Raw genomic sequence first — 13058 nt, forward strand, 5'->3', positions numbered from 1 at the left:
GGATTTAACAAGTGACAATCATTGTAGATGAAAGGGAGGAGACAGGTTAAAGTAGGATTTTTAAGGCTTGAGACATGGATTGTGTATGTGTGCCATTCAGAGGGTGAATGGGCAAGAGTTCAACAGTTTCCTGTGTATCAAGAATGGTCCACCACCCAAAGGGCATCCAGACAACATTTCACATGGGCCAGCGTCCCTGTGGAACGCTTTTGAAGCCTTGTAGTCAGTCCATGCCCCGACATATTGAGGCTGCTCTGAGGAAGGTTGTTCCTAATGTTTTGTACACTCCGTGTATAACTACGTTGTATGATTTATGCATGACAAGGATATGAGATTGACTTTATTCAGTCAGTGCGACACAATTGCGAATGATAAAAAGTAGCCTTGTTTAATTTAAAGCTGCAGTATGTAACTTTTTTGGTGACCTGACCAAATTCACATTGAAATGTAATTTATAAAACTGTCATTCTCATTGAAAGCAAGTCTAAGACGTGGTAGATATTTTCTGTGCGCTATTTCTGTGCATCCCGTTCTTAAGTTTCGTTTTTGCGTCTTTCGGTTTTTTACACCAGTGTCAAACAGCTGAAAATATATTTTTGGTTATGGAAAATATATTTCACAACGGTTTAGATGGTACAATAATTCTCTGCGCTATACTTGCTTTTTTTGTCACACATAAACTGAAATAAGGTGAACTATTAGCATTTTTGCAACCAGGAAATGGGGGAGCGATTTCTGCTTAGTGCACCTTTTTTTAAGTGGAAAAAGTACGCGGCTGAAAATGTGTGTATAGCCGGCGTTAGTGGAAAACACTGCTAACAAAGAGCGGTGCGTTAGTTACCTAACTGTAAATAAGTTAGTTGTTTCACCTGTTAGTTAGCTAGCTTACTAAAATGAATTGCATTTTAATTTATCAACCGCTCCTACACTATTTTGCTAGATACTGTAACCTTGTCCAAACACTGTCAGATACCTTGTTTTCATTGTTTCACCCCAAAATCTTGGCCTCTTTAGCCTGGTAAAGTTGTTTTTGTTTTTCTGTATCATTTATCAGGCAGTGGCGATGGAGGCCTTGACTCTGGAGCAACAGCTATCCCAGTATGCTTTCTTTAGCCAGCTGACAGTGCAGGCCCAGGCTCAAGTGCTCAATGACCTGCAGCAGCAGGCCCTGCCCCAGGGCATCAGGCTGATCACCCTGGCCACCACCACTGCCCCAACAGCCACCCAGTCCTCCCCGGACAGCCAGATCCAGACGCCCGCAAGCGTCAACGTCAACTCGGTGAGTCAAACACTCTGTAGAAAGAGGACAGGGGGGGGGGGGGGGGGAGTGTGACCTGACAAGTTCCAAGAAAAATAGTGTTGTAGTCCTTGTTTCGTTAAATGTTCTAAAGACTTAATGAACATCTCAGTGCAGACGCCTCTTGCACTAAGATGCAGTGCCTTAGACCGCTGCGACACTCGGGAGCCCTTATAGCCGCTTAACATAAATTTGTTTTATTTTGGAGGACAACAGGTAGAATGACTTAAGATCTGTGAAATTTCTTTACCCAAGTTTCTTCTGTTGAATTGAGTTTCCTGCTTGTCATTACCTTGACTGTTGAACACTTGACTTCCTTACTCATACCCAGTGAAATTCTAGCTTCTACAACATTTGGTTCACTTCAGCAGTGGCTGATTTGCTTTTAGTTTTTGTGTTTTTTCATTGGGAGTGAACTGGTCTGTGGATAGATGGTGTAGTAGTAGTAGTTGCTTAAGACTGAGCCCACCCCAGACTGTCCTTGGGACCTTCTCTGTGTGCTCTTGCTAGTGTTTAGAAATTCTGCACCGGTTAACACTCTTCCCTCCAACAGTACCGCAATCAGACAGGCTCTCCGGCCAATCAGTCTCCAACCTCCCCAGTCTCCAATCAAGGCTTCTCCCCGGGCTTCTCCCCTGGCGGCTCGCCTCAAGTAAGGGCGAAACCACCAAGCTGCCTTGTTGGGGGAGGGTTTTTTGCCTGGAATTGGCTGTAATTGGTCCAGCTGCTACTCATCCCAGCCTCTCGCTCCCATCCATGGTGTCAGCAATCCCACCCCCATTTCCTCTCCTCCAGACCACTGCTCGATGTCTGCTTATCATATTGGCTCAGGTCTTTGAGTGTTGTCGCATAGCAGCTTTTTGTGTTTTTGCTTGAACCAAATGTACACAACATGGCCAAAAGTATGTGGACACCCCTTCAAATTACTGGATTCGGGCTATTTCGGCCACATCCGTTGCTGACAAGTGTATAATATTGAGCACACAGCCATGCAATCTCCATAGACAAACATTGGAAGTAGAATGGCCTTACTGAAGAGCTCTGTCACTTTCAATGTGGCACCGTCATAGGATCCCACCTTTCCAACAAGTCAGTTCATCAAAATTCTACCCTGCTAGAGCTGCCCCAGTCAACTGTAAGTGTTTTTATTATGAAGTGGAAACGTCTAGGAGCAACAACTACTCAGCTGTCACGCTTTACCATCTGGCAGTCCGACGGACAAATCTGGGTTTCGCAGATGCCATGAGAACGCTACCTCCCCGAATGCATAGTGCCAACTGTAAAGTTTGGCGGAGGAGGATTAATGGTCTGTGGCCGTTTTTAATTGTTCGGGCTAGGCCCCTTAGTTCCAGTGGAGGGAAATCTTAACCCTACAGCGAACAGTGACATTCTGTGCTTCAAAATTTGTGGCAACAGTTTGGGGAAGGCCCTTTCCTGTTTCAGCATGACAATGCCCCCGTGCACAAAGCGAGGTCCGTACAGAAATGGTTTGTTGAGATCGGTGTGGAAGAACTTGACTGGCTTGCACAGAGCCCTGACTTCAACCCCATCGAACACCTTTGGGATGAATTGGAATGCCAACTGCGAGCCAGGCCTAATCGCTCAACATCGGTGCCCGACCTCACTACTGCTCTTGTGGCTGAATGGAAGCAAGTCCCCGCAGCAATGTTCCAACATCTAGTGGAAATCCTTCCCAGAAGAGTGGAGGCTGTTATAGCAGCGAAGGCGGGGGACCAACTCCATATTAATGCCCATGATTTTGGAATGAGATGTTTGACGAACAGCTGTGCACATACTTTTAGCCATGTAGTGTATGTCCTGTGAATATGTAGCACCTACCTGGAACCTTAATTATGATTATTTTTAGTTTTGGATAGTCCAACCTGTTTGTAGCAGCTTTGGTTGTCTCCTGTTGACATGATTCATTTTTGGGGGAAATGTCCTGTTAACAAGGCTGTTTCAGGTGTGAGAAATGGGTTTAACTCTTTATATACTGAACAAAAATATAAACGCAACATGTAACGTGTTGGTCCCATGTTTCATGAGCTGAAATAAGATGCCATAAATATTCCATATGCACAAAAAGCTTTTCTCTCAAATTTTGTGCACAAATTTGTTTATATCCCTGTTAGTGTCCATTTCTCCTTTGCCAAGATGATCCATCTACCTGACAGGTGTGGCATATCAAGAAGCTGATTAAACAGCATGATCAGTTCCCAGGTGCACCAAAATGTGCAGTTTTGTCACACAACACAATACCACAGATGTCTCAAGTTTTGAGGGTGCATGCAATTGGCATGCTGACTGCAGGAATGTCCACCAGAGCTGTTGCCAGAGAATTTAATGTTCGTTTTAGAGAATTTGGCAGTACGTTCAACTGGCCTCACAACTACAGACCATGTGTAACCATGCTAGCCCAGGACCTCCACATCCGGCTTCTTCACCTGCGGGATTATCCGAGACCAGCCACCCGGACAGCTGATAAAACTGAGGAGTATTTCTGTCTGTAATGAAGTCCCTTTGTGGGGAGAAACTCATTCTGATTGTCTGGGCCTGGCTCCCCAGCTGTGCCCCTGCCCAGTCATGTGAAATCTATTATATTAGTGCCTAATTTATTTATTTAAATTGACTGATTTCCTTATGAACTGTAACTCGGTAATATAGTTAATTGTTGCATATTGCGTTTTATTTTTGTTCAGTGTAGTTCTGTTTGCTGCTGTTCCTGTGAAAGATCCTACCTTTACAGCTGGCTACAGTAATGTGATCTTCCTTGGGAAACTAGCTTTATATACTGTAACTGTATATGTTCCACTTATTGTTTTTTTGTTTTTTTCTGAATTCCAAAATTTGTTTTGTTATATTGCCAAACTTTGGCAAGTAATTAGGCTTGAAAAGTGGATACGTCACAACATTTGTGAAATGTAAGTATTACTGGCACAAGTCAGTTTTAAAGGCATGAAACTGTGTTACAGTTGCTAGCAGAGAGAAGCTGCAGAAGCTAATTAACTTCACCCCAAAGTTAGCCTAGCTAGCTAGCTAGCAAAAGTCACTTGCATTTGTTTGCAGTCAGTTTGCTAATAGCTACTGCTCCAGCACTGTTTTGCTAGCTCATCCCTCTAAAAATGACAAGATGGCTCATTCTGCAGTTATATTGTGACATTTCTCTTTTCTAAACAAGGGCCTATTGCTCTTGATTTTTTTATGTTATTGTTCAGCTGTATCAAATCTTACTGCTGAAACATTTATGTGGATGTGGCTGTTATGAATCATGCATTCTATGGTTCATTTTTAAAACATGGTCTGAATAGGCATAATAAAGTGTTATCAGATGCTAGTGTCTATGCAGTCATGAACAGCCATTTGCTAACGGTGCTTGAATTGACTAGCTTGTGGATTGCCTCATGCTTGTGCTTTTTGTGATGTTTCATGACTACTGTTCCCTTATATCCCTCAGATACCCAAGAAGAAGGCTGTACTGATTAGCTGTAGGCCTATTAGTTTCCATAACCCATTTATTTTTACTCTAATCAGTGGTCAAATGTCTCTTTCAGCACATTCCAGTGGTGGGCAGTATATTTGGGGATTCGTTCTACGATCCGCAGATAGCATCTCGGCAGACCAATGCTCTCTCCCACCAGGTGACTTAACCCACATCAAACTAGGACATGAATTTCACTGTCTCTATTTTCATTGCAACTCTTATCCATATTAGAAATTGTACGTGATCTCTATATTCTATTACCTAACTTCACTTATTAAATGTATGTTTCTTTCACTTGCCTAGCTCGAGCAGTTCAATATGATTGAAAACCCCATCAGCTCCAATAGCCTATACAACCAGTGCTCCACCCTCAACTACACACAAGCAGCCATGATGGGCCTTACAGGGAGCAGCCTGCATGACTCCCAGCAGTTGGGCTACAGTAGCCATGGCAACATCCCTAACATCATTCTCACAGGTACTGAGCAGCAGCTGAGTCAATTAGCGAGCCTGTCATGTAATTTAACTTAGTCTAGGCTCTGTACACCTAATAAAGGGATTCATTCATCCTGGCTTGATTATAGTGAATTGTTTTATGAAGGTTGGCCAGTATGAGGAAAACATGTGTTTTGTTTAAGTGAATTGTATTTCGTTTTTCTCTTGTTATAGATTCTTTGAGTGAAGACTGTTACTTAAACAATATTGGTAGTTATCTAGCAGCTGCTTTGATTTACAAATGTCAAATGTTTTCCCAAATGTTGCATTTTAGTCACAGGTGAGTCTCCACCCAGCCTCTCTAAGGAGTTAACCAACTCACTGGCTGGTGTTGCAGATGTCAGCTTCGACGCGGACTCTCCCTTCCCGTTGGACGAGCTGAAGATCGACCCTCTCACCCTGGATGGACTGCACATGCTCAATGACCCCGACATGGTTCTGGCTGACCCTGCCACTGAGGACACGTTCAGGATGGACAGGTTGTAATGTAGAATACTGGCTGTGGCCAACAAAAAATAACCCTGGTAAGAAAGGGAAACGAGGCATGGTGGGGGTGAATCATCTCCCCAGTTTCATGGCCATTCAGCTATCTGATCTCACCCTCAAGTCCTTTCAAATAATATGCCATCAAAAACCATTGTAGAGAAGGACATGCAATGACTTGTTGGGTTTGGGAAGGGCATTGCTGTCATTTCCAATGAGATTGTTGGTTGGTCAGAGCTTTGCTAGCCTGCTGCGTTTTTATATATATATATATATATATATATATATATATATAGTTGAAGTCGGAAGTTTACATACACTTGGGTTGGAGTCATTAAAACTCGTTTTTCCAACCATTCCACAAATTTCTTGTTAACAAACTATAGTTTTGGCAAGTCGGTTAGGACATCTACTTTGTGCATGACACAAGTCATTTTTCCAACAATTGTTTACAGACAGATTATTTCACTTATAATTCACTGTATCACAATTCCAGTGGGTCAGAAGTTTACATACACTAAGTTGACTGTGGCTTTAAACAGCTTGGAAAATTCCAGAAAATTAAGTCATGGCTTTAGAAGCTTCTGAAAGGATAATCGACATAATTTGAGTCAATTGGAGGTGTACCTGTGGATGTATTTCAAGGCCAACCTTCAAACTCAGTACCTCTTTGCTTGACATGGTGAAATCAAAATAAATCAGCCAAGACCTCAGAAATAAAATTCTAGACCTCCACAAGTCTGGTACATCCTTGGGAGCGATTTCCAAACGCCTGAAGGTACCACGTTCATCTGTACAAACAATAGTATGCAAGTATAAACACCATGGGACAACGCAGCCGGCATACCGCTCAGGACGGAGACGCGTTCTGTCTCCTAGAGATGAACGTACTTTGGTGCAAAAAGTGAAAATCAATCCCAGAACAGCAAAGGACTCTGTGAAGATGCTGGAGGAAACCAGTAGAACAGTATCTATATCCACAGTAAAATGAGTCCTATATCGACAACCTGAAACGCCGCTCAGCAAGGAAGAAGCCACTGCTCCAAAACTGCCATAAAAAAGCCAGACTACGGTTTGCAACTGCACATGGGGACAGAGATTGTACTTTTTAGAGAAATATTCTCTGGTCTGATGAAAGAAAAATAGAACTGTTTGGCCATAATGACCATCGTTCTGTTTGGAGGATAAAGGGGGAGGCTTGCAAGCCGAAGAACACAATCCCAACCGTCAAGCATGGGGGTGGGAGCATCATGTTGTGGGGGTGCTTTGCTGCAGGAGGGACTGGTGCACTTCACAAAATAGATGGCATCATGAGGAACGACAATTATGTGTATATATTGAAGAAACATCTCAAGACATCAGTGAGGAAGTTGAAGCTTGGTCGCAGATGGGTCTTCCAAATGGACAATGACCCCAAGCATACTTCCGAAGTTGTGGCAAAATCATTTATGACCACAAAGTCAAGATTTTGGAGTGGCCATCACAAAGCCCTGACCTCAATCCTATAGAAAATGTGTGGGCAGAACTGAAAAAGCGTGTGTGAGCAAGGAAGTCAACAAACCTGACTCAGTTACACCAGCTCTGTCAGGAGAAATGGGCCAAAATTCACCCAAATTATTGTGGGAAGCTTGTGGAAGGCTACCCTAAACGTTTGACCCAAGTTAAACAATTTAATGGCAATGCTACTAAGTGCTAATTGAGTGTATGTAAATTTCTGACCTACTGGGAATGTGATGAAAGAAATAAAAGCTGAAATCAATCATTCTCTCTACTATTATTCTGACATTTCACATTCTTAAATAAAATGGTAATCCTAACTGACCTAAAACAGGGAATTTTTACTAGGATTAAATGTCAGGAATTGTGAAAAACTGAGTTTAAATCTATTTGGCTAAAGTGTATGTAAACTTCCGACTTCAACTGTATATATCTTATTACTTATATCCCACCATGTCACAGCTGAAAAGATTTGATCTCCTTTTGATTTTATTACATTTTTATTTTTTACAACTGCATTTTGTGATTTGAAAAGCAAAAGGCCACTAGGAAGGTGAGCTGCACCATACCTATCATGAATACTGTGTACAAAATTGTGTGCAACATCCGTTATTTCTGCCCTATAATTGAAATGTATTCTTTCCCTACCCACCACAACAGCTTTATACTTCACACTCAAAGCTTTATTTTTATTGACAACCGAATGTTAATATTTGCGTTTATGTGCGTTGGATTGTTGTATATTGAAATATGTATTTATTGAAATATTTATTAATTTAGTTTTAATGTCTTTTTATTATGTTGCATTTCAAAATGTGTTTTGAGTTCGATACCAAAATTGCTCTGTTGTGGTCATGTTGTACATACTGCACTGATGTTATTTATTTATTTTTAACCTACATACTGTATTTAGTAAGGTACTCTGTTAACTTAAGGAGTACAAATCCTCCCCATATTTGCTCATAAGCTCTAACGAGTGCCAGATGCTAAGACCGCTTGCTAGATAGAATTAGCTGCGGCCTCTTAAAATATAGCATACGGTCTGCAGGTCTTTTTATCACTTACATGGGCCAGAAATTGTTGCGTTTTGTCTTGTGCCAACTCTGTTGTTTTAAGTTTTGTCATAATTAATGGGAAACATGCACAACAGATCCTTGCATTTAGCAGCTGATAAGGTTAAGCAAATGTGACAATGAAAACACTGTAAAGGCAAATTCCCAAAACAAGATGGCCATATTTTTCCTTTTGCGTGTTGAAAATGGATATCCAGATTGAATGCCTCCTGAAAATCTGAAGGATACAAACTCCTCAGAGACCTATTGAACTTGTCACTGTGAGATCACCTGATTTTTGCCTTACAAATTGAGTATTATACTGTTTAAGTCTTAACTAACGTGACAATGTATTTTCTTAACTTCTCGTAAGGTTTTCTTGTATTTGAGAGGACTTTTAACTCCTAGTCAGTGACTATATTTGTTATGTAGTGTAAAGTTTGACAAATCACTGTACTGTATTTTTTACTGGTACACTTTCTAGCCAAATTCTTGATGATTTTGTAAAAAAAGCAAATGCTGGATTCAAATTTGTGATGGAGAGTGCAAATATGGGTAGGGTTTCTGCTTCTTTAAAGGGAAACTGACAAAATGCACAATCATTTTGTGCTCCTTACCCCAGATTTTGGTAGAAAATTGTATGAAACAATTACAATTTTACTTATATATTATATTTGGTTATTCCCTCCAGATTAGGGCTGGTAGAAAACAAGCTGAACATTCAGTTTTATGCACACAGTGAAAGTAGTCTCAAAAAGACATGTAGAACTTCACAAAAGTGGTTAAAGTTGACAGAGATTTTGTCCATACACCAATTTGTAGAGCTGAAATGCTTCTTGCTTTTTATTTTACTCCATCTTTCCCTCCGATTCATATTCAAACATTTTTGTTTTGAAAACTAATATAGTGGTTGGAAGTAAGTCACTAGATTGCAAGTTGGCTAAATTGAGCGTTCTATGGGCTGAGATCGTTTTCATACTCAAGGCGTCGTGTCAACTGTTTATTTGTTTGAAGAACATTATCAAACTTATTTTTCAGTTCACCTTTGAAATGTTGATAGCTGTGTGGGATCATGTTTCTATTGTACAATGTATTGTGTGTGTGTATATACAGAAATATGTTAATTTAATTTACCTATGTGGGAAGAGGCATATTGCCCCAAATATAATGTACATATAACAAAAAAGGAATTAAGGAAACAGTTGGTTTACGTCATACCTCAAAGAAATATTGTTCTTGCAGACACGATTTTAAGGGTTCATGTTCATTTTATTCTTCATTGCCTGTTGACTTGTTTATTAATCACAGACTGTTTGGCTTTAATAAGATTTGTGATTCCTATGCAAATCAGAATAAAACATCTGACCATTGCATTAGAATAGGAAATAGATATAGATGATTGTGTGTGTGTGTGTGTGTGTGTGTGTGTACATATGTATGCGGTGTGTGTATATATCACACAAACTTCACTTTGAGCCAAACTGCAATACGCATGTATGATACTTAGTGCCATTCAGATTATCTGCAAACAAATGTTTGAGTTCATTTTTCTTTTTCAAGACAATTTTGTACATACTGTACATAGGCTACAGCGGAAACAAATCGACTGCATGACAAAAATGAAAGTGAACCTCAGAAAAAGGCCTTAATTTGCTAAGCAGGATGATTTAAATCAATGTAAAACAGTGAAACGCCCAGTCAAAACGGATGTATGTCAATTGTTCCTAATGATTCACTTAAACAGTTTACTTTTCAGAGGACTGTGTTACCTCCATTTCTGCATAATGCTAGCTCGTTGCTGAAATAAGAATGTATTTGTGTAACATAGTCTTGGAATGTGTCTGTTTCACTGATTGACATGAACCAAAAGCATTTTCATTGAGTCCCTTTTCTCACCATCTACTTCTTATTCAGTTGAGTTGGCTGTTACTTGCTTTAACATCTAGTTCTTCACTGTAGCACCTCACTGTGTGTGAGTCAAATTGGCAGTTGGTCCTATAATGCGAACCTATTGAAAATCCCGTTTTCATAATGCATCAGATGCCAAGGGATCTGTAGACTCTGTCTGAAGATTTCAGACCTCAAAGCTGTCTAATGTTGAGATGAATCTGTTTTTAAAAAAGCGGGCTCATGAGTTTGTGAGAACTTCCGTCAAAGTCGGAATCGACTTTGAATTTCCTGATCCAGAAAGAGTTATAGCCTAATCAAAAACAATGGCAACAAATCCTCCAACTCTAACCGGCTTCCTTGCAGGTAACTCAACTCATATCCTGAACTTGTAAATTCACATCCTTGTCACGTTCTCCTACAAGGATCACATCAACATGATATATGTGGATAAAAGTCCAATAGTTGATGTGATTATAGCATGTATGCTGTAATTAGTTTGATGCACTGATACACTTCCTGTCATCAAATGACTGCCCCAATTACTGGGCTTCAAGTGTAAACTGAGAGCCAAAGACTGCAACCATGATGGAATAAGAGATTACGCATTGTTTCCATTCATTTAAGACTAAAGCCTACTCTGAATATCTGGATCTACAGAACATAAGGCCAGGGGCATGGACTCATTTTGACGTAAGACCACTTTTGAAATGTAGAAACTTCTGTTGATTTTGGAGTGAACTGACACTTTAATGATCTGGCAAGAGTAATAACAGTTTCACGAGCTACTTAAAAATGGCACTTATACAGCTGCGATCAAATATATTGGCACCCTTGAACGATTCCATTTATTCTCATCAGCTGAAATTGAAGAAAACTGTTGGCGTTAACAAGTATATTTGATTTATAACTGCACAGGACCAAAAAAAGAAACATCCAACCTGAAATTAAGCTGTATTACTTAATAGTCAAAAATGGCCTGGACTAAATTATTTAAAATTCAAATTAGTTTGGTTGGAGGCAAGTGATTCTTGTTAAGGTTGTAATTTATCTCCATCTGTGGTAAGTTCCAGATGTCTCAGGGTAAAAAAAACACAAAAAAAAACAATCATCCAGTTTTTAAAAGAGAACAGAATGTTCTGCTCCATTGTAAAGTGCAAGGGTGCCAATATATTCGACTGCAACTGTACTCCGTATTGGCAGTAAAACTTGACGGTCGAGAGCTTACTGTCAGTTGCGTGACATGACTGATGTTATAAGTGGTCCCTATTGTTGATGCTGGTTTATTGCAAATGATTCAACACTATATCATGTTGACTTCAGCAGTATAAATATGAACTACGGCTAGTCATGTGCCATCGTGACTGCCGAATCAAGTCTAAACTGATATCAGTTACTGTGACTGCATAAGACATATTTTAAGTAAGGTTTATGACAAGTTTTTATGTTGTATGTGTTCTTATTCTGTTGCTTTTTCACTTTATTTGTGGCCACCTGCCTTGTGAATGTGAACAGTGACTGTTCTGTCAATGCTGACTGTTGTACCCTAGAAAGCATATTATCTTTTATTTTTTTAATTTTTATTTTTTAAAGCCTGTAACAGTTTGGAAGCATATTCCTTATTTTGTAATGCCAACCCAGAAAGGGCTTATTCCAATGCAGCTTGTTTTCCAATCATGTTAAAAAAGGAATAGCACCCAATGTATATTTATTTGTCAATAGATATACCATACAACTCTGCATATGCATGGGAAATGGCAATCAAATACGGTGATGTGGACTCCTGTTTTGACAGTAATTATTACAATACACTGACTGAAGTGAGCATGAAAGGAATTCAGCCTTGTGGGAATTGGTGAGCAGTATCTTGATTCTCACTGAGCTTACTGTCACTGCCAGAGTACCTGTCCCCATACATTCTCTCAACTAAAGGTGAATGAAAGGGATAATTATATTTTCTGTCCCATAATTTGAAATGGATTCATATGAATCTAAATAATTTCCTCCTGTAGAACGGTGCAGTTGAAGTTGGGTACCCTAAAATGCCACTTTTGGCAAGTATTTCCAATTCATAATGTAAAGAAAATCTCTCTTATAGGAATTCCCTGGTCAGCTTTAAGTGGGTGTCACATATTTAACTATTGTCCTGTAAATCATATTCTGAGATGTATAGTAATTCTTTGTTTCTATGTCAAACTCCTTTTATGTGATCCTTTGTAAGATAAACTGAATGTGGGAGGCATCTTTTCTCGGTACATAGTCTCGATTTTTGCAGAATATATAAATGAAAAATGTCATTTCACCAAGGTTTACTAAGTGTGGACATGCATGACGTTTGAACTATTCTATATTTTATTGTCCTTGTTATGTTATTTATATTTTGTAATCTGTATTTCTGTATGTGTTTTTAAAAGATCATTTTGAATACCTGTGCATGTTTTGTGATTTTCGGTCCCAAACTTTTAATCAGTACTCAAAGCAGTTTCTCATGACTTCACAGTTTCTCTCCAGTTAATGTAGTGAGGAGAAAGTGTAAACCATTTTTCGTTACAGTTTTGACCTAAAGGTAAGTCCTATATATTCAGTATTTGCTAAAGCAAAATAACAATTGTGTGGTTCAACATTTTATTAATTGATCACATGCAATCTAATGCATAGCCCCCCCCCCCCTCAAAAAAAGTTTGTCCGCTCACAATGTAATGCACATTTTCTGGGCACACCCGGATTATTCAAAACACACACAGCTATCTTCACATTTCTATATTGTTGACAGAGTAGTAGTAGTAGACATAAAGAAAAGTCCCCTGAGAACTGGAATTATTGGGGCGCAAATGTCACAGGGAAATGTTGTCATTGTTGGTGGTGA

General features: G+C 39.6%; 1 protein-coding gene across 4 annotated transcripts in view; it reads left to right on the forward strand.

Moving 5' to 3' along the window:
- Positions 1 to 12619, forward strand: part of LOC106613639 (CREB-regulated transcription coactivator 1) — a 35521-nt gene extending 22902 nt beyond the window's left edge. For 2 of the 4 annotated variants that reach the window (XM_082956760.1, XM_082956759.1), the window contains 5 exons: positions 1055 to 1279; positions 1851 to 1949; positions 4849 to 4935; positions 5082 to 5256; positions 5548 to 12619. In XM_082956760.1, coding sequence (XP_082812886.1) covers positions 1055 to 1279; positions 1851 to 1949; positions 4849 to 4935; positions 5082 to 5256; positions 5548 to 5759 — 798 coding nt within the window. In that variant the 3' untranslated portion in view covers positions 5760 to 12619. The remainder of the gene's footprint in view (positions 1 to 1054; positions 1280 to 1850; positions 1950 to 4848; positions 4936 to 5081; positions 5257 to 5547) is intronic. The other 2 variants (XM_045687413.2, XM_045687415.2) reach the window with 2 other exon arrangements.
- Positions 12620 to 13058: the final 439 nt, after the last annotated feature.

Source organism: Salmo salar, chromosome 10 (assembly GCF_965601325.2).
Source record: "Salmo salar chromosome 10, fSalSal1, whole genome shotgun sequence".
In the NCBI taxonomy this organism is placed as follows: domain Eukaryota; kingdom Metazoa; phylum Chordata; class Actinopteri; order Salmoniformes; family Salmonidae; genus Salmo; species Salmo salar.